General features: G+C 31.0%; 2 protein-coding genes and 1 long non-coding RNA gene across 4 annotated transcripts; 2 read left to right on the top strand and 1 right to left on the bottom strand.

The window, feature by feature from the left end:
* The first annotated feature begins 593 nt into the window (after positions 1–593).
* Positions 594–19,675, top strand: LOC144557622 (uncharacterized). The gene is made up of 2 exons (XR_013512717.1): positions 594–699; positions 19,601–19,675. It is a non-coding gene; the product is annotated as an uncharacterized LOC144557622 (long non-coding RNA).
* LOC144557007 (chalcone synthase 2-like) lies at positions 6,149–8,446 on the top strand. 2 transcript variants are annotated; one of them, XM_078305547.1, is made up of 3 exons: positions 6,149–6,243; positions 6,781–6,964; positions 7,233–8,446. In XM_078305547.1, the coding sequence occupies exons 2-3, from the start codon at positions 6,787–6,789 to the stop codon at positions 8,276–8,278; spliced, it is 1,224 nt and encodes a 407-aa protein (XP_078161673.1). In that variant the 5' UTR covers positions 6,149–6,243; positions 6,781–6,786; the 3' UTR covers positions 8,279–8,446. The 2 variants fall into 2 exon arrangements, with proteins under 2 accessions (XP_078161673.1, XP_078161674.1); XM_078305548.1 differs by lacking the exon at positions 6,149–6,243 and having other exon boundaries at positions 6,752–6,964.
* On the bottom strand, positions 19,399–23,187 carry LOC144557618 (putative laccase-9). Its single transcript, XM_078306219.1, has 6 exons — positions 22,928–23,187; positions 21,781–21,935; positions 21,296–21,669; positions 20,136–21,104; positions 19,757–19,922; positions 19,399–19,656 (listed from the first exon to the last, which is right to left on the bottom strand). Exons 1-5 carry the CDS (start codon positions 23,033–23,035, stop codon positions 19,792–19,794), a joined length of 1,737 nt encoding a protein of 578 aa, XP_078162345.1. The 5' UTR covers positions 23,036–23,187; the 3' UTR covers positions 19,399–19,656; positions 19,757–19,791.
* Positions 23,188–27,802: the final 4,615 nt, after the last annotated feature.

The raw sequence follows: 27,802 nt of genomic DNA, 5'->3' as shown, positions 1-27,802 counted from the left end.
ACTGTAAAATATATACTGTAAAATTGAATCTCATATACTGTAAAATTTTCAAATAATACTGTAAATTTTCAATTGAATCTTGTATACTGTAAAAAGACAGATAGAAGTGGATAAGGTTGTGGACAAATGGTGGACAAAACCCAGTGGACAGAAACATTTTCTCTTAATTTAATACCTCACTTATTGTGTACAAACAAATATATATCTTTTATGAATTCTCAATTGACAATTTTGTGGTACGCTCAAAACTCCAAAGGTTTTGCTGAACTATTAAAGACAAAATAAATAAAAAATATATGACAGGTGCACTGTATATGAAGTCAAACTTTTGCCCTTTTACTTGAGATTCATTTTGGGCCTAGAAGAGAATTCTTTTATGTGAGCCTAGAACAATTACCTGAGATTCTTTTACCTGAGATTCTTTTATGTGAGCCTAGAAGAGAATTCTTTTACTTGAGATTCAATTACCTGAGTTTCATTTTGGGCCTAGAACAATTCATCAATGGATATATGTTTGTTGGTACACAACAATTCATCAATGGATCTTGTATACCATCCAAGTAAATCAACTAAAATTAATTACAACAAGTAATTGGGAGTACAAGTAAAAGAAGCTCAAGTAACAATAAACTCTACTTAATTTATGATTTAGTATTTTGTGACAACTGTTAACACCTCCTTTAAATCTTGCATCTCCTTGTTCTCCAATCCAGCTTATACTGTACTAGGACACCAAATTATATATATATATATAGAGGAGGGATAAAGTTACAATAATTTTTGAGTTACAACAAGTATTTTCTACATTTTCAAAGTCCAAATCGTTGATCCAAACCGTTAGATGTGATCTCTACAATAAAATGTGCTTGGAGACCAAATTTTATATTTTTTTAAATTTTTTTACTATTTATTAAGATGGGTACAAAAACTAGTCAAATTCAGATCATTGAATTTTGTACCCATCTTAATAAATAGTAAAAAAAATTCCAAAAAATTTAAAAAAATTTCTTCAAGCACATTTTATTGTAGAGATCACATCTAATGGTTTGAATCGACGATTTGAACTTAGAAAATATAGAAAATACTTGTTGTAACTTGATCGTAACATTGACACCCTACGTGGCCCACTGAAAATTAATAATATTATGGTCATGATACACATGCTTTCAGTGTATACGTTACGTTGAAAGGACTTACAACTATAAAGTAAAAGAGGTAGGTTTACAATTTCTTAAGTCAAATTTCAGATTATCATTGGTCTAACTCTGTCAACATCTCAGATGCCGTGATTTTTATTCTTACTTATTTAAATAAATATTTTATTAAAAATAACTAGGTTTTAGAAAAATTTATAAAAATATCCAAACCGTACAGAATATTTACGGTCCGGAATTAAAATTCCAAACCGCACATAATATTTACGGTCCGAAATTTTTTTAATATTTATAACTTATTAGTATAAAGAGGTCTAACTCTGTCAACATCTCAGATGACTTATTCTGATAACAAAAAATATGACTTAGTATAAAGAGGTAGGTTTTGTAACAATATGATGAAAGAGATTATAGATGTTACCGGGATAACAAAAAATATTTTTCCTTTGAGATAATAATATTTGGCAAACGACAAATATATATATATATATAGAGATAGGCTATGGTGAGTTGCGAAGTAAAGTGACTATTTTACTTCACGCTCATATTTTGCGATTTTAAAGTTCAAAACGTCGATCCGAACCGTTCATCTTGTTCTCCATATTGAAATGTGCTTGGAGACCAAATTTTACATTTTTTGGAATTTTTTTACTATTTATTAAGCAATTTTGAAAGTCTCTGATCTGATGGTCCAGAAAATTTTACTGTTCGCAGCAAAACAGCAATTTTCAAAAATGCTTAATAAATAGCAAAAAAATTCCAAAAAATATAAAATTTGGTCTCCAAGCACATTTCAATATGGATTAAACATCTAACAGTTCGAATTGGTCATTTGGACTTTCAAAATAAAAAATATTATTATCTCAAATATTATTTGGTCTCCAAGTTTTATATTTGTCGTTTTCAAACCAGCAGGAAATCAGCAAGTTATATATATATTTGTCGTTTTCCAAATATTATTATCTCAAAGGAAAAATATTTTTTGTTATCCCGGTGACATCTATAATCTCTTTCATCATATTGTTACAAAACCTACCTCTTTATACTAAGTCATATTATTTTTTGTTATCAGACTAAGTCATCTAAGACCGTGATTTTTATTTTTACCCATTTAAATAAATATTTTATTAAAAATAACCAGGTTTTAGAAAAATTTATAAAAATGCCCAAACCGTACAGAATATTTACGGTCCGGAATTAAAATTCCGAACCGCACATAATATTTATGGTTCGAAATATTTTTTTTTCGGACCGTACATAATATTTACGGTCCGAATTTTTTTTTTTTGGAATTGAGTGAAGTTTCGTACGAAAATTGACCGACATACAGTCTTCATATCTCACGATTTGTTTCAAGATTTCGTACGAAACTTCACAGCCTTGTTCTATGATGTCAATACTGCATGTAGGTCATAGAACAATGCTCATAATGTTAACCAGGAGTGCAAAGTTGGGCTCATAATGCATTCTTTTAGCAGTTCGGGTAATTTTTGAGACCTTATATCTCGTGAAAATTGACCGACATGCAGTCTGGACATCATAGAACAATGTGAAGTTTCGTATGAAATCTCCAAATAGATCGTGAGATATGAATACTGTATGTCGGTCAATTTTCATACGAAACTTCACTCAATTCCAAAAAAAAAAAAAAATTCGGACCGTAAATATTATGTGCGGTTCGGAATTTTAATTCCGGACCGTAAATATTCTGTATGGTTTGGACATTTTTATAAATTTTTCTAAAATCTGGTTATTTTTAATAAAATATTTATTTAAATGGGTAAGAATAAAAATCACGGCATCTGAGATGTTGACAGAGTTAGACCAATGATAATATGAAATTTGACTTAATTAAGAAATTGTAAACCTACCTCCTTTTACTTTATAGTTGTAAGTCCTTTCAACGTTAGACTTAAACGTATACGTACACTGAAAGTATGTGTATAATGACCGTAGTATTATGAATTTTCAATGGGCCACGTAAGGTGTCAATGTTACGATGCCGGTTGAGTGGAGACATTTTCATACCCATAGTTTTACAAAATTAGTCTCATCTATACCTTATCTTTTTTTTTTTTTTTTTTTGAAAAGCATGGTAGAAGCTACCAACAACTGGTAACTTTATCTTAACCTTATCTTAACCCTTTAAAATAACTGGTAACAATACCTCATCTTTTTTAATTTAATTCAAAAATATAACAAATAAGAAATATTTAACAAAATCATGTGAATGATATCCTAATTAATATATAAAAATTATAATTTTTATCTTATTATTTGAAAAATATAAATTATTAATTAAATAAAATGATATCAACTGTTTAGAAATAAATTTGTCATAAATTGCTAATTAAAAAAAATACATAAAAATGTCATCTCTACAATAAAATCTCCAAACAGATCGTGAGATATCAGGTCTCAAAAATTGCCCGAACTGCTAAAGGATTGCATTATGAGCCCAATTTTGCACCCCTGGTTAACATAGCAAAACATCTCCAAAAATTGTAAAAATTGACCGACATGCAGTCTGGACATCATAGAACAAGGCTGTGAATTTTCGTACGAAATCTCCAAACAGATCGTGAGATATGAAGACTGTATGTCGGTCAATTTTCGTACGAAACTTCACTCAATTCCACAAAAAAAATAAAAATTCGGACTGTAAATATTTTGTACGGTCTGAAAAAAAAAAAATTTCGGACCGTAAATATTATGTGCGGTTCGGAATTTTAATTCCGGACCGTAAATATTCTGTACGGTTTGGACATTTTTATAAATTTTTCTAAAACCTGGTTATTTTTAATAAAATATTTATTTAAATGGGTAAGAATAAAAATCACGGCATCTGAGATGTTGACAGAGTTAGACCAATGATAATATGAAATTTGACTTAATTAAGAAATTGTAAACCTACCTCCTTTTACTTTATAGTTGCAAGTCCTTTCAACGTTAGACTTAAACGTATACGTACACTGAAAGCATGTGTATAATGACCGTAGTATTATGAATTTTCAATGGGCCACGTAAGGTGTCAATGTTACGATGCCGGTTGAACGGAGACATTTTCATGCCCATAGTTTTACAAAATTAGTCTCATCTATACCTTATCTTTTTTTTTTTTGAAAAACATGGTAGAATTAAGCTACCAACAACTGGTAACTTTATCTTAACCCTTTAAAATAACTGGTAACAATACCTCATCTTGAGAAAGGGGAGGTAGCACAATTAGCTAGGAAAATATCCTAGAGTTGTTATACCCAAAGGTCGAGAATTCGATACCCATTCACGAACCTTGATAGCTACTACCAAGTTTTCAAAAAAAAAAAAACAATACCTCATCTTTTTTAATTTAATTCAAAAATATAACAAAGAAGAAATATTTAAGAAAATCATGTGAATGATATCCTAATTAATATATACAAATTATAATTTTTATCTTATTATTTGAAAAATATAAATTATTAATTAAATAAAATGATATCAACTGTTCAGAAATAAATTTGTCATAAATTGCTAATTAAAAAAATACATAAAAATGTCAGATACATCATATCTTATCATATATTATTCAATAAAAATTGAAAAAAATGTTGTATAAATAATTGTAATGAAAATATTAATTATATTGTTACATGTATAAGTGAAAAATTATTATATATAATGTAATATTTATAAATTTCCTCGTACGTTTACAAAATAGCTCTTACATATATCTTGATCTGATAAATTTAAAAAAAATATATCAATACTGATACCCTTAAGAAAAAAATTATTAACTATATTCGCTTTATCGATTACGATACGAATCGAGTAAAAAGAAAAAAGACCTTCATGGAGACCTCTGAGGGCTATGGAACTAATTAAGATGAAATTGTAACGCTGAGGGACGAGTAGATCTAGATAACCCAAGTACAAAAATCATAGATCGTAGTACTAAACTAACTTCCCTTGAATTAAGTCTGATAGCTAGAGAAAATAATTTTATCCAAATGGTCCTTCTTTAACTTTTGAATTTTCCTTAACTTTTTCTGCTTTATTATGGCAATGAGGAAATATTAATCAAATGATCCATTTAATTCCTACCTAACTGCAGAAAAATGGTCCAATACTCGAATGAATTTTCCAGTAATGGTTAGGTGTAATAGTTATCTTAGTTCTCCGAAAACAAAAATATTTAGGATGAGATTTTCAAATGAAAAAAAATATAGTATTAATTCAATGAAAAAAAATTCATTTTTAAATAAAGGTATGATTATATTATTTATTTTGTCGATTCACTATATTTATTACCACGTGTTTAATTTGCTAAAGATAGAACGACACCTAACAAAATCATTTATTATAATGAGTGGGGTTAAAATGCACCCTCCTTTTTGTGCTCCTAACGTGCATCCTCCCCTCGTTTCTTTATTTTTAAAGTTCAAATAGTTGATTTGAATCTACCAACGTGTTCTACATATTAAAATGTGCTTGGAGACCAAATTTTACATTTTTTGGAAATTTTTTACTATTTTTTCAGAATTTTTTAAAATCATCACTGTGCTGAATTTTTTATTATTATTTAGTTTAATAAAAAATTCTGAAAAAATAGTAAAAAATTTCCAAAAAATGTAAAATTTGGTCTCCAAGCACATTTTAATATGTAGAAGACGTTGGTAGATTCAAATCAACTATTTGAACTTTAAAAATGAAGAAACGAGGGGAGGGTGCACGTTAGGAGCACAAAAAGGAGGGTGCATTTTAACCCCACTCTATTATAATATTGCTTCACCAACCCACTCCTACAAATATAATGACGTTACGTTTGCTCTTACGGTTGCCATAGAAGAAATTTTTGGAATTATTTTGCGTTAAGTAGCCCTGGGATAGAGACAATTGGAGAAGGTAGGAGATGACAAAATAGGCAATTTTTGACTGGAAAAACACATATATCGTTGAATCATAACAGTATTTTTTTCTATATAAAGGCTCATCATGCCACTCACTACTACTCCAACCCATTCCAAGCAAACCAATCTATTCTCATATCTCTCATCTCTGTTTGGTTTGAGATATCTAGCACATTAATTCTTTTCCTTTATTACCAAAGGTACTGTTCTTGTATAGTTTTGTTATGATCATATATATTATATTTCAATCTGATAGTAACTCTGTAGTGATAATACATAATAGTGTTTAATGTTAATAATAACTTACTTTCGGGATGGCACTTACTAATATGTAATATGTTTATAATAACTACATCTAGATTTATATGTATTATTGCTTTCTTTTCTTCCATATTTTAATCATAGCAAAAAGTAGGTAATGATTCATCCAATATCTAGGTGTCTTATATTTTATATTGCTCCAAGTGACATTATCAACTTGACCAACTTATTATTCAATCATTTTGGGCCGGGCTCACATATTTTATATTTTATATTGCTCCAAGTGACACGCACTATATATGGTCCGGGCTCACATAAATCATTAGTACTTTAGAACATCTTTTTCAAGAACGTTGTGATATTTAAAAAAAAATATCTATAGTTTTCATTTGGGAGTCTTGTATTGCATACATCTCCCAATATTTAATATAACTAAAAACTAAAATATTGATTTTGTTGTTAATCTCTACGTGCAGGAGCAAATGGATGTCATGAACCAGATACGTGAGGCACAACGGTCCCAAGGAATAGCCACAGTGCTCTCAATCGGCACAGCAACCCCGCCTAATTTCATTGAGCAATCTCAGTATGCCGACTACTATTTCCGTGTTACCAAGAGCGAGCACCTTAAAGAACTAAAGAAGGAGTTCCAGGAAATTTGTAAGAACCCTGCCAGACAAACACATACTTATAAATATAATATTCTCATATAAATAATATTGTCACGCAGTAAAATTAATATTATAGTTGATGAATTGAATGGCAAACAATAATATATTCAATTTTCATGTGTATTTTGATTAGATTTGAGAGAACCATGAGCTAAACTATATATGCCCCACTGTGAAAATGAACCAAAGTTTGCATTATGCATCCAGAAATACTTCTGATAAAGGTTCTTTATTAATTTGGATTCAATTCTTTGTAGGTGACAAGACGAAAATCCGCAAGCGTCACTTTCACTTGACGGAGGAAATGCTTGAGAACCACCCGAAGATAGCCTCACACAAGGATAAGGAATCACTTGATGCCAGGCAAGACCTTGTGCTACATGAGGTGCCGAAGCTTGGTCTCGAGGCAGCAGAGAAGGCCATCAAAGAGTGGGGCCAGTCTAAGTCGAAGATCACCCACTTGCTTTTCCACACCACAACTGGAAGAATTGACATGCCTGGTGCCGATCGCCGGCTGTTAGAGCTTCTAGGTCTTTCTTCCTCAGTCAAACGGTCAATGATGTACCACCAAAACTGCTCCGGTGGTAACACAGTTCTTCGTCTTGCTAAGGATATAGCCGAGAACACACGAGGCACTCGTGTTCTTGTTATATGCTCAGAAATCTCGCTGACAGCCTTTCGTGGGCCATCCAATGCAAACAAAGACACCCTCCTACCTCAAGCAATTCTCGGTGACGGAGCAGCAGCTGTTATCGTAGGGGCTGATCCTGATCTGTCAGTTGAGCGCCCGCTTTATGAAATCATTACAGCTCGCCAAACTATTCTTCCAGGCACAGACGATGCATTCGTTGGCCACATTAGGCAAGATGGCCTCACAGTGCACATGTCACCTCCTGAACCAGAGTTTATCTCAAGTGGCATCATTAATGCTCTTTCAGAGATAGTTGAACCACTCGGAATTATTACCGATTGGAATTCAGCCTTTTGGGGTGTGAATCCCGGTTTCCCGGCTATCCTAGAACAAGTGGAAGCTGACTTGGCACTAGACAAGGAGAAACTAAAGGTGACGAGGCATGTGCTTGCCGAGTATGGCAACATGATGAGTCCGACCATTTTTTTCATGCTAGATGAAATGAGGAAGCAGTCAGCTGGAACAAAAGCAGCAACCGTTGGAGGCGGAAAGGAGTATGGTGTTCTTTTGGGGTTTGGGGCTGGAATCACCATGGAGACAACCGTCTTACGCGCCAATGCAAACACTTCTGTTGCATTAGAGACCGAGGAAGATGATGTCTGGATCATTTAATTATATATCTATGTGTGTTCTAAAATAAACTCATCTGGTGTGATGAACTAGATACTAGGGATGCCATGATGCTATAGTATTTTTCAAGCGGGAACTAATGGTCTTGTTTTGTATTAGTTAGTAAAAGAAATAAAGAAGAAAATAATTAATTTTTGTTTATTTATCTCCTATATATTCTAAATTTTATTAAATAATAGGAAAAATAATTTTATGTGATCTATGCAACATCGATATAACAATAACTAGCATCGTGCCCGTGCGTTGCAACAGAGACATATTATAAGATTGAATAGAATATGAAGAGACTTTTTTATTTGACATTCACACAAAGTAAAAAAATGAAAATAAAAGACAAATTGAAAAAAATGAAAATCCAAATAATAAATCTTCATTCTTATATTATGCACGTAGTTGTTCTAATACAACAAATGAAAAAAAAAAGGATCAAATATAACATGATTGTTTTTTTTGAAATATCATTACAATTTAAGATCTAATTTTTTTCCACAAACGAGACAGGTCATTAAATGATTTAGAGGAGATCATATGTAAAGAAATAAATTTGAAAAATATATAATTAAATGATTCAAATAAGAATTTTCTCTATATATATATTCTTCATGAAAATTATTTTAACAATAAAAATTTCTCTACATATCATTTATATACACGAAAGTTCTAGATATTATTTATTTTCTCTTTAGATCAGAAAAATCAATTGCTTTTGTTAGCACAAGATCTGATATTCATCTATTCACAAAAATACAATAGCCCTAAACAAAATACGAAAAAATATGATTGTTTTCATTTGCATTGTCGAAACTATAGAGGAAGAGGAGAAATGAAGGAACTAAATTCTTTGCCCACCGGTGGACAAATTTTTTTCTACCATCTATGAAAACTAACCAATCCTGGTCTGCCACGTTTTGGACCTCTCGATGATGGTTTTCACAATTATTAAATACTTTGTCCATCATTAATATTTCTAAGCATAGAAAAATTGACTCACGTGGTCAACAAAAATAGAAAAAAAAATTCAATTTGTCTTCATGAAATCTCTATTTTTATATTATGATACCACAAGTAAAATAAATTTATAACAAATTACCATAAGATATTTTTTTTATGAAAAAAAAGTAAGTTATATAGAAGAGAGTTCCAATACAATAATTTTTTTTGCAATTTGAGTTATAAATTTTCAAATATGAATGAAAAAGTAAACTTTGAACATTTTATAGCACAAAAATTTTGCCAGAGAATTTTGAATTTTAAAAATTATTATTAAATAATATAGGAAAATTAATTGAGTATGTCAAATTTTCAAAGGACTAAAAGGCTCTGAGTTAGTAGTTTGAATTAAAACTTTTGAACCAGGTTAGTAGTTCAGATTCAAACTTTGAAGTCGAATTAGTGGTTTTGACTTAAACTTTGGACCCAAACTACTAACTCAATTCCAAAATTTAAATCTGAGTTACCCACTCAGTGCCTGCTAAGCCATAAAAAAATTCATGTACTAAATATATATTATTATATTATTTAATAATAATTTCTAAAAAATAAAAATTCTTTATAATGCTACGACATTTTGTAGCAAAATTTATTTTTTGTTTATATTTGAAATTTTTTGACCCATTTTGCACATTAAATTGGTTATATTGAAACTCTCATCTGCATAAGTTCACATAAAGAATACCTTGTGATATTCTTATTATTAATTTGTTTATATTAATTTATATTCATTATAATGATTATTCTCTAGATAAATTGTGGTATTATTAATTATTTCATAAAAGACATTGGATTGTATTTTTCTATCTTTGTTCATTATGTGAGTTAATTTTTCGGAATTTAAAAAACTTTCTATATAAGTTAGTCTACACTAGAGGTGCTATCGGGTCGGGTAGGGTCCGGATACTATTAGATTTGGACCCATACTCTAAAAGTATTCGGATTCGAATTTTGATTCATATACTTATTAGTTTCAAATCGGGTCGGGTCCGGATCCGGGTACTTATCTACCCGTAGATATTTCGGGTCCAGTCTTTCAATTCCGGGTAGATAGATACCCATAACTTGTTTGTAAATTATCAGATCCGGTCCGGATACGGGGCGGATTCAGATCTAGAGCGGGTACATGTCACAACTCATAAATATTGAAAAAGATATAAATTTTAGAAAGTAAAATATAAGAGACGGTGATTTCCTTTTTTATGGGTTCAAAAATCCATCAATTGAATATTAATACAAAATAAAATAATTATTATTCTGAATATGATATATATTATGATTTGTTTCTTAAAAAAGAGATGGGCTATGGTGAACCATGTAGTAAAATGAGTTGGTGCTCCATGGTACTATATTTTTATTTTGAAAATCCAAACGACCGATCCGAACTGCTCAACATGATCTCCATATTGAAATGTGCTTGGAGACCAAATTTTACATTTTTTGGAACTTTTTTACTATTTATTAAGCAATTTTGAAAATCTCTGATCCGATGGTCCATAAATTTTTACTGTTTTTACTGTTCACAGCAAAACAACGATTTTCAAAATTGCTTAATAAATAGTAAAAAAATTCCAAAAAATGTAAAATTTGGTCTCCAAGCATATTTCAATATGGAGATCACATCTAACGGTTCGGATCGGTCGTTTGAACTTTCAAAATGAAAATACAGCATGGAGTACAAACGCGTTTTACTCCATGACTCACCGTAACTTATCTCCTTAAAAAATACTTTATATTTGAATATGATATATGATATATATAGTGAATTTGAATGTGACATATACTATATATTTTTAGAGATTGTTTTACTTTGATATTCACTGTTTGTATTACTAGAGAAAGACAAGATTGAAATGCTGCGGGCTAAATGGAATTCACAATGGCCAGTTTACAAGTTTTGTTTTTCTTTAACATGAGAGTTTATTTTTATAGTTATTAATATATATTTTTATATTAAATAATTACACAGAATTGTATTATTATTTTATCAGATATTTATACGAGTATCGGGTCGGGTACGGTTATGGGTTGGATAATTAAATCAAACCTATATCCTACCCATCACAATATTGGTTCCGGATTGGATTTTAAATTATTAATTTTGTAACTATACCCATAATTTAATTGGTTATATTTTCTAAACCATACTCTACCCAAATTAATCGGATCCGGATTAGTTCCGGTTCGGATCCAAATCTGTTCCGGATCGGATCCGGGTAATCGGGTAAAAGTAGCACCTCTACTCTACACATACTAATGATAATTGATTATTGTAAAACCTTCATTGAGAGTTAACGAAAGAGAAAATGTTTCTATCCACAACACATTGTCCACTATTTGTCCACAACAATATCCATTTCTTGTTTAACTAATTTTAATGGACACCGGTCCCACCTTCTAACTAACCACTTATTCCGTCTATTTAACTTTCCTTCCGTGCCTCTATTTTTATTTTTTAATCTCAATTTCAAAACTTTCCTTCTCCGATCAACTTGTTTTCTTTCTAAGGCGATTTGTTTCCGATATTTTTTTCTCGCTTTACAAAGACGAAAATTTATAGATCTAAAATTCGATCGAACTCTGAAAATTTATTTTTCAATAGTGAGACTCGCGTTGATGAAGGAATAAAATTTGCTATGAAACTCGCGTCGATTTTGAAAAAAAAAAGCTCGTGGAGACTCGCGTTGATTTATTACTGTTAGAAGGGTCGCCGCTGGTGTTTGTTCTCTTTTGGCTGCTTTTGTCTCTTGATTTAAATTCACAATTTTATATTAGATGTAATGATTAATTCGTTTGGCGTTTCCTTAATATTTCTGCCAAGATTCATCAAAAGAGACCAGCGTTGAATTTGAAAAAAAAAACCCTAAATCGCGGTGAGACAACGATCGGAAGAAAAATCTGGATCGGCCGTGACGGCAACGAAATCGTAATTGTTGTTTTTTTGTATTTACCTTCTCTGATTCATTTTTTCTTTGCAATGTCAATTTTAATTGAGATTACTGATTCGATCTCGTTTTGTATACATGATCGCAATGGAACCTTCAATCGTGGAGCGCGACCGAATAGAAGTTGTTTTTGTTGAAGAGCACAACAAAATTCAAATCTAGTAAGTTATTTCTGTTGAATTTGTTGTTTTTGTTGTATGCAGTAACAGATCTAGCATTTCAAATGAAATCTGGAGGAAAGAAATGATAGAGATGCGATATGGAGTATTAATCTGTTAATTTTACTGTATTGCCCCGTTAATTTTACAGTATTCATCTTGTGGAAATCTGGAGGAAATAGATGATAGAGAGGCGATATGGAGTATTAATATGTTAATTTTACAGTATTCATCTTGTGATTTTACAGTATTCATCTTGTCATTTTACAGTATTCATCTTGTAGAAATCTGAAGGAAAGAGATTTTACAGTATTTACCTTGTAATTTTACAGTATTCATCTTGTGAAAATCTGGAGGAAAGAGATGATAGAGAGGTTTCTTACTCATCTGAACAAGATTCAATTAAAAATTCTACTGTATACAAAATTCAATTTTACAGTTCTGCTGATTCAATTTTACAGTATACAAGATTCAATTGTAAATTTTACTGGAGTATTGATTTGTTAATTTTACAGTATTTATCTTGTAATTTTACAGTATTTGTCTTGTAATTTTACAGTATTTATCTTGTAATTTTACAGTATTCATCTTGTAATTTAACAGTATTCATCTTTTGAAAATCTGGAGGAAAGAGATGATAGACAGGCTTCTTACTCATCTGAACAAGATTCAATTGAAAATTCTACTGTATACAAGATTCAATTTTACAGTTCTGCTAATTCAATTGTAAATTTTACTGTTTAGAAGATTCAATTTTACAATATACAAGATTCAATTTTACAGTATACAAGATTTAATTGAAAATTTTACTGTATATAAGATTCAATTTTACAGTATACAAGATTAAATTTTACAGTATACAAGATTCAACCCAGTGCGGACGGTAATAATTAACTCTAACTGCCAATAACCGCTAATAACTAACTCTAACTGCCAATAACTTCCTATAACTGTTTCCGAAAGTACAGTTTGAAAGTACATTTATTTTGTCCTGTTGTGCAAGTTGCAATCTTTTTCTAACTATCATGGGACAACTTCAAATAGTTGCTGGGATATTTTGTGATTAACTGATATATTTTATGTGATATATTGTATAATTATACAGTATGTAGAAGTAATTTTACAGTATTCGCGCAAGACAAAGCTGTGGATAAATGGTGGACAAAAGGCTGTGGACAATTAGACGCTTCCATAAGGAAATAATTTAATTGGAAGAATAGAAGATAGCTAAGGATTTATTCAATTTTAATGTGATAAACCATGTAGCAGTCTATGTGGCGAGCATGTTTTTAACTAAATGTAAATTTCTACACATAAGATAGATGTATATAATGAAAAGAAGAAATATTATATGATTGGAGAGTTGATATTCAATTTGAAAATTCATCTTTCAATCTCAGCCGTTAGAAGATCAGGACAACTACGTGCATAATATAAGAATTAAGATATATCTATTTTATCCGTGAGGATAAAAAATGACTATGTTTAATGGTAAGACCACATATATCATTATCTCCAAGGATATGACTATTAAGTATATTCCAGACGCTATTCAGCTATTTCATACGAACAAACCGAAAATTAAACTAAGTTGGTTTTACTATTGCTCTTGTAAGTTTTCTTTCCATTTTTTTAATAATTAATTTGCTGTTCAATTTATATAATGGGACTTGATACGCGCGTGTCAACATACATGAAGTAACGGTTTGGCTTCTTGTTTGACATAATGATAGAGATATATATGTCCATTTTTGTAAACCTATATACCTCTTCATTTTTGTAAACCTTGAACGTTGAATTTGAGCAAGTTAGGCTTGGAAAAGAAATTATTTATTGCCGTAAATATTTCATTAATTTTTGAAGGAACATGGATCTAGGCCCAAAATATTGAAGTTCAAAGGCCGAACATACAAGCCCAAAAGCAAAGCAATATATAGGTTCCTAGTAGGGGTGCAAACGGATCGGATAGTGGTAAAACCATATCCGTATCCGTTTTTATTTTTCAGATACGGATACAGATCAAATATTAGACAGATACGGATACAGATATCCGCTTTTTATAATAGTGAATAACATAATTTTTTTCATAATTCATATTAAATTATATAATATATATCTACTATTCGGATACGGATAATTAAAATACAAAACCATATCCGTATCCGTATCCGCACGGATATTCAGATATCGAATATCCATATTAAATTTTCGGATATGAAGTCGAATACGGTCGGATAATATCCAACCCGTTTGCACCCCTAGTCCTTAGACAGCTCAAACCTAAATGGTTAGTTGCACTGTCATGGCCCATGTTTAACCGGAGCAATACAAAAGCTGATGATACGATCCAAAAATTGGCTAACATGCACCGTATGCGGATAATAATTTTGAACGCGTATCACCTGCATTAACTCAAAAGAAAATCTTTTTAGTTTAATGCTTGATGGCCGTTTGATCAAGATCGAAGCTAATCTGCTCCTCGCTTATGATGCATATATATATAGGGCCCTTTAATAGTAGTGTGGATCTCATCAGACGGTCCAAATCTATTAATACACGGTGAGTTAATCCGGACGATCCGATTTCAATGATTTTAGCATCTATATATTCATACAAAATATAGAGAAAGGGGAGGTAGCACAATTGGCTAGAAAACTATCATAGAGTTGTTATACCCAAAGGTCAAGAGTTCGATTCCCCCTCACAAATCTTGGTAGCTACTACCAAGTTTTCAAAAAAAATATTCATACAAAATATAAAATAAATAAAATGAAAAATGACATGGTGGAATTTTAAAATTAGAAAGACAAAATATCGATTTGAAGTCCCATAGAGACGCCAAATCATACCTTAACCTCAGTAAAACAAATCAGTTTATAGTCTCATAGAAGATATTTTTTTCTTGGATTCATAGTCTATTCATATTTATTCATATTTAATTAAGTCCCATAGAGACAAAATATCGGCCGGAATCATCTCGCATTATTAGATATCAATTCATATTTAATTAAGTCTCATAGAAGATATTTTTTTCTTGGAGTTATAGTCTTTACTGAAAGGGTTCAAATCAGTTTATATATAGATGTTATCAATTATTTTTTCCAGGGCATGATTTCTCTTCCAAGCTACAATTTAACATAACTATGATTTGTTAGAGCTTCCAAGAGCATAACCAACATTATATGGAATTATTTTATTTTTAGGAGCCAGATAATTGTCTCTCAAATAAATCTCCCGAGCGCGCTCTTGAAATATTTAATATCTAATTTTCATTTCCAATACTCATATGCAAGAATTTAAAACTCTGTTTATAATTTTTTACAATGCTACTTGTAAGCACTTAAACTTGTATTTGGAAGCATTTAAATTCTAAATCTAAGTAGTTTTAATTCCTAACTACTTTTGTCTTCAAGCTAAAAGAAAAAAAATTCTTTCACCCACTTTTTTTTTCATCTGACCATTCTCATCCATTTTTCCGATGGTTCCGAGAGTAAAACGTGACTATCCGCAAGGGTATACCAACATAAAGGTGTTTTTTTCTATTAGCGACAGTAATATCCGCGACGGTATACCAATAGTAGGTTGTATTAATTAACATTTAGAGGTGCTACTTTTACCTGATTATCCGGATCCAATCCAGAACCAAATCGGATCTGAACTGGAACCAACCCGGATCTGATTAATTTGGATAGGGTATGGTTTAAAAAATATAACCGGTTAAATTATGGATACGGTTATACAATTAATAATTTAATATCCGATCTAGATCCGAACTAGAACCAATACTGTAATGGGTATGGGTTTTATTTAATTATCCGATCCATAACCGAACCCAACTCGATACCCGTATAAATACCCAATAAAATGATAATTTCATTTCTTTTACAATTATTTAATATAAAAATATATATTAATAACTATGAAAAGACAATCATTTACTGTATTTTTTAATTTTTTTAAATGAAATTTTTTGTTTTTTTCGCACAGATCATTGAAATCAAATGTCACGTTCATCTTCTGCCTATCAATTTTTTAAGCTAATTAATTCCTTTCTTGATCACTTCATCTACCATATATCTGCCTTTCTAGAGAGATCATTGAAATTTATTGCGCTCTTCACTGATTAAAACAAATTGGTATTAATAATCTATTCATGGATTTTTCGAACCATAGAATGAAATCACCATCTCCAATATTTTACTTTCTAAAATTATCTCACCTTCAATATTTTGAAGTAGAATTTAATTTATATTATAATGATGTATATTTAAGAAATTATAATTATATTTAAACGTAAAGGGTTTCTCAAATGCTTATGAGTTGCGACATGTATCCACCCCGGACCCGATAATCCACAAATAAGTTACGGGTATCTATCTACCTGGAACCGAAAGACTGGACCTGAAATATCTACGGGTAAATAGGTATCCAGATCCGGACTGACCCGATTTGAAACTAATAAATATATAGATCGAAATTCGGATCCGAACACTTTTATAATACGGGTCCAAATATAATAGTATTCGGATCCTACCCGACCCGATAGCACCTCTAATTAACATATCGTCCCACATATTTAAAAAAAAAAATTCAATTTTTATAGCTAAGTTCCTCTATAGAGGGATAGTTAACAGATTCACAGAAATTGTAACTATTCCCTCTAACTTACAAAAATTTACAAATTGGTCCCTGACATGCATCACAAAAATCATACCAGTAACCTATAGAATCAAAACCAAATGACATAATTAGAATAATGGTTCTAAAACTCAAAACTGAGATTCAATCGCAATAACTTGTCTAAAGGTCATGACCCAAGTGAGAAATTAGTTTAAACAACATATTAATCAAGCATAGCAATCACCAAACCAAGAAACATCAATTCGAGTGGTCAAGCGATAAATCAACAATTTAAGGCTCCCGATTTGTTGTTTAAACCATACTCGATTCACATAATTAGAAAAATCAAGGAGCTCGAAGGCTTATCAAAAGAAAGAAACCACAGGGACTTGTGAACAGCACACTAAGTCCAGGGGCTTTGTCAATGGCGGATCTAGAATTTTCGTCGGGGGGCAAAAAAAATATCGAATTGGATTTAAACCCATTAACTAATTCGGTACTTAATAAAAAAAAACAATGTTCTGACTTATATTTTTCAGGGGCTACAGCTGCCCCCCCTCCCCCCCGGTCTACTCTGGGTCTGCCCTTGGGCTTTGTTCGACATCAAAATTAACAAGAAAAGAGAGAAAGCAAGAGAGCTCGAGGGGGAGAGATATAGAGTAGAGACAGAGTCAGAGAGAAGGCGGCGGCAGGTGAAGGCCTGGGCCACTGACATATGGGTCCATTCTTGAAATTTAATTTAGTTATTATATATATGAGGAGGATTCCAATACCTCATTTTTTTCATACCTCATCATACCTCATATTTTATCTTTTTGTTTTCAAAGTCCAAATTATCGATCTGAACCGTTCAAGAAATTTTATATTAAAATATGCATGGAGATGAAATTTTATATTTTTTGAAATTTTTTTACTATTTTTTAAGATAGGTACAAAATTATTGTTTTTGAACCGTTAAAAAAACAATGATTTTCTACCCATCTTAAAAAATAGCAAAAAAATTCCAAAAAAATATAAATTTCATCCCTAACCATATTTTAGTATGGATATCATGTTGAACGGTTCGGATCGACAATTTAGACTTTGAATATGACGAAAATGAAGATATAAAATATGTGGTATAAAAAAAATGAGGCATTGGAACCCTCCTCTCTCTCTCTATATATATATAGAGGAGGGATCGGATGACATTCTTTTTTGGTGACATCGAATGACACCGTGCATTTTAAAAGTTAAAATAGTTGATCCAAACCGTTCAACTTGATGGATATGTTAAAATGTGCTTGCAGATCAAATTTTACATTTTTCTGATTTTTTTTACTATTTATTAAGATGAGTACAAAAATTCAATGGTCTGAATATACCGATTTTGTTAAATACTTAATAAATAGTAAAAAAAATTTAACATATCCATTATGTTAATTGGTTTGGATCGACTGTTTGGACTTTGAAAACTTTAAAAATTCACGATGTTATCCGATGTCACCAAAAAAGAGTGTCATCCGATCCCTTCTCATATATATATTCAAGAGTTAATAACGACTAATTAATCCGTATGTTAGTTCAGTGTGAACTATATATGTCACACTATGGATTTTTGCTTTCTTAAAATAAAAAGAGCATAATTAATTTGGTAATAATTTTCCCAGATGTTTTTATAACACAAGAAACTTAACTTTCTTAGAATCATCACCATTTGGTTCTTTGACTTCTTTCCTGATAAGCTCTAGTTAGGTTTTGTTTCGAACAATATCATTTTCTGGAAGAATCAAGCAGCTTCCATATACCATGAAAGAGAAGATGCAGCTTGCTTCTTCTTGTAAAGGATTTGAATTAGGGACCTTCGAAAAATTTTATGTATATATAGTTTTTTAAATTATTGGCATTATAAATTTTTCTTTCTAAAATTTATAATATCTTATTTACATGTCTAAATTTTAAAAACTTATCACGCAAACATTAGTTATGTATATTCAAAATAGAGGCATGATATATTGGCTTTTATATTGAAACTAATTTTAAATTTATAAATTTCCTATTTGAGACCTTATATTTATATAAAAAATATATAGCATATAAAAAAAAATTCTATCTTCAAATTTATCAGTTTGTGACAATAATTAATTCAATACCTCACTTGTTGTGTACAAACAAATATATATCTTTTATGAATTCTCAATTGACAATTTTGTGGTACGCTTGAAATTCTTAAAGTTTTGCTGAACTGTTAAAAACAAAATAATAAAAAATGTATCAAGTCAAACTTTTGCCCTTTTACTTGAGATTCATTTTGGGCCTAGAAGAGAATTCTTTTATGTGAGCCTAGAACAATTACCTGAGATTCTTTTATGTGAGCCTAGAAGAGAATTCTTTTACTTGAGATTCAATTACCTGAGTTTCATTTTGGGCCTAGAACAATTCATCAATGGATCTTGTATACCATCCAAGTAAATCAACTAAAATTAATTACCACAAGTAATTGGGAGTACAAGTAAAAGAAGCTCAAGTGACAATAAACTCTACTTAATTTCTAATTTATTTTTTTGTTACAATTCTTAAGACCTCCTTTAATTAAATCTTGCATCTCCCAGTTCTCCAATCCAGCTTATACTCTACTGTCGTTTTCATATACTCTATCTTGATTCATCTGTTTATCCATTTACAAATGTATAACAAGTTAAAATCCAACAATAATCTTAACGACGAAAATATATTTCAATACAATAAATTAACCAGTGCAAACTCACCGTTAGAAAAAAAATAATACAATGCTTGAGTAAAATCAGCAAGGTGGCTTGTCAGCAGGGGGAGGCAGCATTTTTGCCTCTGTAGTATTACCATTCTTTGTTATAAACACAGTATCCATTCCCCATATTGAGTGTGTTTCATAGTGACAGTGCATGAACCAAACACCTAATTTAATTGCAAAACCAAAATATTTTATGATTAGTCTCTGAAAAACACTCAAAACAACAATTTGGAACAATAACTAATCTACTATTTGATTAATTTTGCTGATCTACTTAATTTGTAGTTGTGTAACACCTTTGATTGTCAAAACTAAATAAATAAAAAAATTAGATAATTTGATATTTATAAGAAAAAAACGAAAAATAACAAACTCACCCGGATTAGCTGCCCTAAAGCGGATAGTTGCCCAACCTTTCATCGGCACACCCAAAGTGTTCTGATATGGTGGATCAACCAAGTTGTAACTCAGAGGATCTGTTGTGTTGTTGAAGTTGCCGGTTCCTCTTCCAAGGACATAGAAGCTGTGGCCGTGCAAGTGTATTGGATGGGTAACCTGTCCGTCTACTAAGTTAGTGACCTGAAACACAATCTCCACGGTTGTGTTATACTCGAGCACTTTCACTTTTGTTGATTTATCAACAAATTTTGCATTCTGTTGATATTCAGCATCAGTAAAATTGAAGAAGAGCGGTGGTTTGTCAGGGAAGTCAGTGGTGTACACACCGGCAATAGAATTATAATATGCATCTAGCACAGAAATTTTTGGGTTTTGGAAACTAGCATTGTTCATACTAGTAGCAAGCCTAGTACCGTTTGGACCACCACATGTGTTGTTAGGGCACAATTGTTCATTCGAAGATATTGTGATATACATATTGACATCGACAGCCTGGGTTATGACAGCTGGGTCATCTGAGCTGGCCAGCGAGCGAAGACCCCTAGTGAACGCATCTGACGCTTTAGTGTCGTTGTTCTTTGGTAAGGATGTGTAAACCGGTTTTATTGATGGCGAGAAATGATTAGTTTTGTATTCTAAAATAGCTGTAGCTGCATTCCAATCTCTAGCGGCTCTAGAACTTCCATCAAAGTATATAGACGAGATGATGTAATAACGGACTGGGGCAGAAGAGTTTTTCAATTGATTGGCATGTAAGAGGAGGTCCATCGTTTGGCCCGGGGTGATCATGATAAATTTATTCACGTAAGGCTTCGTATAGCTGGCGTCGGTTCCAACCACTGTTACATTGTGACCAGAAACCCCAAAAAGGTATGCATTTTCCATTGCTGCATTTATTACACGGAGGAGGTACGTTTTGCCTTGTTTGACTTGTACCTTAAACGTTTCTGCAACAAAAATTAAAGAAATATACACGTAGTTAGATTACATTATATTTGAAAAAAATAATAAATTTGGTTCCTACTTGTGTTTAAATTGATCAAGTAACAAACTTTGTCCAACAGAATCTCCATCTTATGAAGCATTAACAACAACTTGCATTATAAATAAACTTCCTATACCGGGAACAATAAATTACCATTTGCTGAGCATGGCAGGAAGTCACCAGGTTGTCCATTGATGGTGTTGGTATCAGACTCAGCGAATAGATTGCCTGTCTCAATTGCAGTTTGGTACACATCTGTTATGTTTTTTCTCCACCATTCTCCTAGAATCAACGTGAATTCCTTATGGGGTTTGGGGAAGGGGAAGGTGGTTCCAAGCTTCGGATGAATAACAATAGCACCGTGAACAGTAGCACGATCAAATTCGCTATGTGCGTGCCACCAGAGCGTGCCTTCTTCGGTTGTAAATTGGATCCGTTGTGTGTAGTTGGCTCTTGGCTGGATAGGGCACTGTGTAATATATTGCGGTCCATCTGACCATGGGTCCCTCGGCTGGTTTACACCATGCCTATAGAAATTAGATGAATACTTGTAATTAGTCTTGCATGTATTGAAATAATTCGTTAATTAATAGTGCAAATAACAAATTCTTTATGTATGTACTATGTTTGTAAAGTACCAATGGATGGTGATATTCTTGTTCCCTCTGTTGATGACCTTGACATAGACTGTGTCGCCTTTGCGAGCAGAGATAGTGGGTCCCGGATATGATCCATTGACAGTTAGAATGCTCTTTGTATTATTGCAGAGCCGGGTGTAGATAGCTTCTTGAATCTGTTTAAGCGAAAAAGACAAAAAAAAAAGTAAATATATATAAAATTTATATTATATGTTTAATCAATATTAAAATGTGCTTGGAGACAAAATTTTATATTTTTTGAAACTTTTTTATTATTTATTAAGATGATTTGAAAATCACTGTTTTTATTAAAATTATGCACCATAAAAAAACAGCGATTTTCAAACCATCTTAATAAATGGTAAAAAAATTCTAAAAACTATAAAATTTTGTCTCCAAGCACATTTTAATATAGATTAAACATCTAACGGTTTGGATCGGCAATTTGAACTTCAGAAATCGGAGAACCGAGTCATTTGTTCCTGAGTCCAAGAACAAACGATTTGAGCTTAGCCATTATCTCTCTCTCTCTCTCTATATATATATATATATATAGAGAGAGAGAGAGATGGGCTACGGTACAATGCAATATATAGTCATTTTTCTATATTGGATTATAAATGACATGATTCAAAATACAAATAGCCAATCCAAACTAAACATCTTGTTGTTCATATTAATGTGTTTGGAGACTAAATTTTATATTTTTTGAAATATTTTTACTATTTTTTAAATTTATTGAAAATTGTTGTTTTCAGACAAATCTGAATGATAAAAAAACAACAATTTTCATGTAAAATATGATCTCCATGTAAATTTTCATATAAATATTATATTATAAGCAGTTCGTTTGACTTCACAAACGAAAATATGGATGAATAGTAAGGACCAATCCGCACTTTACAAAACAGGTACCATAACCTCACTTGTTCCCTTTACACAAGTATAATGCCTTCATCTAGGGTGAAAATGGAGCGAATTCGGAGTGGATAATGCTAATTAGTCCCACAATGTATATTAAAGTCTAAGGTAAAGTCTATATATTAATGGAACCTACTCTCAACATTCACATGATTAGCTCATGAGTTGGATTGTCCTTTTGATAAAAGGCAAGCGGATTATAAAATTTAGAAGAGAAATCACTTACAACAAAGGTATGGTGATGAACCTTGGCCCCGCAGGGAATGGAGAAGAAACAACATAGTATTAGACCGACGACTATTGGCCATAACGAGAAAAGCTTACTAAAAGACATGGTACTTGAAAATTTAAAATAAACCAAAAGCAATATTGCTCAATATTTTGTTGGCTTGTGTCCTTCCTCGGAGGAGACTGTTAGAGCAGTAATCATGTATTAATCTGGTTTTGTGAGCTTTGGAGAACATGCATTGATGGTTTTTATAGGAAAAATTTATTTTATTTTTTGAAGATGAAGAATAGGTCAAGCCTCTATTTTTAAATATAGGAAAAAAAATATAACCCTTTTTTTTCAATTGTTCCAAAAACATTACTATCAAGTTTGGTGGTCCACTGGTAGGGTGGGAACGGATCGGATACTGATGTGATAGTGGTAAAGCCATATCTGTACGTATATGTATTTATTTTTCAGATATGGATACAGATTGGATATTACACATCCGTATCTGTATTTATTTTTCGGATATTGATACGGATTGGATATTACATGAATACGAATACTGATGCATATATTAATTGGATACAGATGCAAATCAAATATTACATGAATACGAATACGAATACGTATGTAGTTCGGATATTTAATATGAATTCCTAATTTAATTTTTTTTTTTGCAAGGAATAATCTATATATTGAAGCTGACTAGGTCAAGAAGATCAAGGCCTTGCACTTGATCAAAATAGTAGGAAGGGTGTTTGAAGCAGGGATTTTATTGTTTAGACAAAAATATCCAATCTGAACTACCAAGTCTACATGTATATTTAATATAAAATATCCAATCTTGCTGGTTCTTGTACCATATTTGTTTATTTTCTTCTTTTTTTTAAGTAAAGGTTGAAGATCAAGCTATCCAACTATATATGTATCATACTAGAAGGAATAATCTAAAATACTAAAAGGAAAACAATGAAAAAGAATACTTAGACAAAATAATCTTGTTGGCTCTTGTACCATATTTGGTCAAGAATACTAGAAGGAATGGTTTTCTTGCATCATATTTTGTCACTGGTTTGCAAGAGCAACTACGAATTTTAATCTATTTGGTGGATTCACAAGCTCTATGGGAGAACAAGTCAAAGAAATGGGAGCGGAAATTGGGATTGAGAAAACAAATCGCGTGTGAATTCTTATGGATAAACAGATATCCGAAAACTTTAAATATACGGATTTTAATAATTATTTGTATATGTATCTGATTTTAAAATTGAAACCGTATCCTCATCCGCTTAAATTACAGCTGTATCTTAATTACTATTCGCAAACTATTTGTATCTGAATATCCGAATCTGCAATAATATAGATATGGATCTAATACTGGACAGATAATATCCGATCCACGGTTTGGTTCCCTACCCACTGGCCATTGACTGTTAATTTTTTTTGAGGAAACATTGACTGTTAATTTTACAACTATATTTTATGTACACCTACTTGAAGATTTTTTTTTTTTTTATATTGTAATAAATAAAATGCAACAGCTGTACGAGTATGACTATGGACTCAAAATTTTATATACCCTTTTCCTTGCAAATATGGATCATAATGATTAGTGTAAAGTTGTGTATATAAAGCAACCCTTTGTCTTTTTTTGAAAGCCGAGGTTATCACATGGATAAAGCAACCTTTTGTCAACCTTGAAAAAAAAACGTCCTTTTGCCTGCGCGTGCACGCATCATACCTTTAATTAAAAATATGCTCATAATTAAGACCACGACTTCTGACTTGTGAGTAATTAATGTTTGTTTTATTGGTAACGGTACATGACAATGACAATTGTAGTACCTCACCACATTGAAATAATGTCTTTTTTCCATCTCCGTTCTTATATAAATATTTTGATTTGTCAACTGTTGCCATTAAAAGATAAAATTTCAGAATGAATATAAACCTTCTAATTAATTAGTCGACTATTTTTTATTATAGACATTCTTTTTATGTACTCGTCACACATACTGGATACACGATTTTCTAATTGGTTATGATTTTTTTTCTAATTTTTAAATATCATTTCAAGAAACTTTAGATTGGTTGATAATTATTTGACCATATCTTCATTTATTTTCATTTTTTATATCATTTAAAAAATATAATTTGTCATTTAAACAAATAGTATAGATGGAGATGAAAAGGGAAGGGATTGGAGATGAGGAAAAAAAAGGACCTCCGCATGTGTACACGTGGGAGAGATAAAATCCTTTCTAATTTTCCGGAATATCAAAAGATAAATGTGATATCTTAAATGATATAGACTACATAGAGAGAGAAGAGAGATCTTTTTATAGAGTTGAACAAAATTAAGAAATAGGATCAAATAAGGAAGTCCATTACTAATTACATGTTATAAGACTAATAAATCAGATTCCAATTAATAAATAGCAAAAGAAATAATAAAATTAAGAAAATAGTCAAGTTATTATACTCTAATATGAGCAAATTAGGTTTTACAAAAAGCATCCTCTCTATTGGTACTAAACATACAAGCGGTAGAAGAAGCGCTGCTCACATCTATTGATATGGTACCTTACTGATAGTAATTGTAAAATTCCTTCTATCCACGGGCGGATCTATACTTATCCGTACGGGCGCTAAGCCACCCTATGATTTTTAAATTTTAATTATGTATATTGAAATTTGATTGGATTTTATTTTTTTAGAACTTTTTATATAGCCTAGTTCTCTCATAAAATATTACATGTCTACTTTTAATCTAGTGATTTTAGCTTACTTTGTGGTTGTGGAAAGCTTGGGTTCAATTTCCACCAATAATATATTGTTCATTTTAATTTTTGCAACTCCTATCATGAATTTCTAGTTTCGCCCCCACTTCTATCGGTATGGTACTCTTACTGATAGAAATTGTAAAATTCCTTCTATTGTTAATGGGTTCTCTACTAATAGAATAATGTTTATATTCTATCGGCATATAGCCGACTTAACGAGATTTCCATCGTGTTGATCTCTACCTGTAGGGAATTCGTGATCAGATTCAGTTTTTATCTGATAGCAGTCTGCAGTTCTGTAGTAGTGTAGACAGAGAAGAAAGGAAGAGAAAATGAACTTGGTATTGAATTGACTTAGATAATTTGATCTGAAAAATCAAAGGGATCGATGTGTATAAAAATTTGATTCAAAGAGATAGACATGAAGTAGGTTTTTACTTTATTGGAGATTTTTATTATGTTGTTTGAATTGGACGATAGAGTAATTGAATGAGTTTGAAAACGAAAATTGAAAAATTACGCGGTGAATTGAGATAAGGTCCATTGGCCTGGTTGACTAAACGATATTTTAGGTTTGGCTGAATATGCATGGTCAATTAGTTCTCTATCATACTTGTTTTAGTGGTTACTTTTGTGTCATACGATGAATGTGACATATATACCAATAAAATATTGCTTTTAGATTTTAACATTAATTTATATATTAATCTTGTTTTCTCTTTGAAATAGTCATTAGGAGAGGCTATTAATTAACTTTCTATATATTTTTTTCTCATGAAGATATGGGTATTATTTTCAAAAATATTAAAATTAGTTATAAGCTAATTGCATCTAATTGTTTGTCATCTCCAAGCATCATATTTGATCTTAAGAAATCTAACTGAAAATAAATATTTGTAGTTTTTTTTAATCTTTAAATTAGTTTACTTTTCTATGATTTAGATACCTACAATTATAAATGTCTATTGGTGAAACGCTATTTAAAATTTTCAAAATGATATTATATAGTTTTGTGCTTAATTTGTATCTAAATTAAACCTTTCTTTAATAAAAATTAAGATTATTTATATGGAAGGGTTGACATATTTTAAAATAAGCGGTTGCACTGAACAACTTTTTTATTTTTTATGATAGTTGTTCTTGTAAGATTTTATTAATAAAAAATTATATGTTCACTACATGCACTAAGAAATATATATAAAATATTGTAACATGTACATTATTCATGTAATAGGCCTTTAATACTGTCACTTGATATTTATCCAGATAGAACTGTTTAAATTTTGGGCATGGTTCAGTACTCTGTTTATCTAGCTCCTAAACCAAAATAGAAAAAAAAAAAAAGCTTAAGGACTTACCTTTATTTCCACTTGACTAATTTGTAGCCGAATGTTTATTAATAACATTAAAAGATAATAAATTAAAGAAAATCACATTAGTTTTTGAAAAATTCAAGAACCAATATTTCTGCTAGATTATTCAGCAAAATACATAGTCAATTCTGCTGAATTGTATGCACCATATATTGCTGGATTCGTGGAACAGTCAAATTTTATAATTTTCATATTAAAATAACATTCAGACCAGGTAATTGAGCGAAAATTTTATATTATAATATTAAAAAAATAAACTTGTTGAAGTAGTCAATACTAGCAGCATATTCAAACATCACTATAAAAAACTGATATTTTTCGTGAGAGTAAAAAGTGACTTTTCGCGACGGAATACTGTCATAAACATGTTTTTTCTATTAATGATGATACTTTTTGCGACGGAGTACCGTCATAAATGTGTTTTGTCTCTCACAAAAAATGTCTATCTTGTTGTTGTGCATTCAATTCAAAGGCTGAAATGGAACTTCAACCAAAAAATTTATTAGAAAATATAATATTTGACATTTAAGTCAAACACTCAACTCAAATTTTGTTTGTTTACGCTGTATTCAAACTACAAGAATGATGTATTCAAACTACAAAATCGGGGGTATACCGGCAGATATTGTAATATTATTAGTATTCAATTCAATCAGTGGAAATGTAATATTTTAATTAAAATTTTAAATAACGTTTTTTGCGTCATAACGAAACGGCTAAAAGAACGGCGT

Source organism: Carex rostrata, chromosome 7, assembly GCF_964058835.1.
Source record: "Carex rostrata chromosome 7, lpCarRost1.2, whole genome shotgun sequence".
NCBI lineage: Eukaryota > Viridiplantae > Streptophyta > Magnoliopsida > Poales > Cyperaceae > Carex > Carex rostrata.
This window is presented reverse-complemented; position numbering and strand designations above follow the sequence as displayed.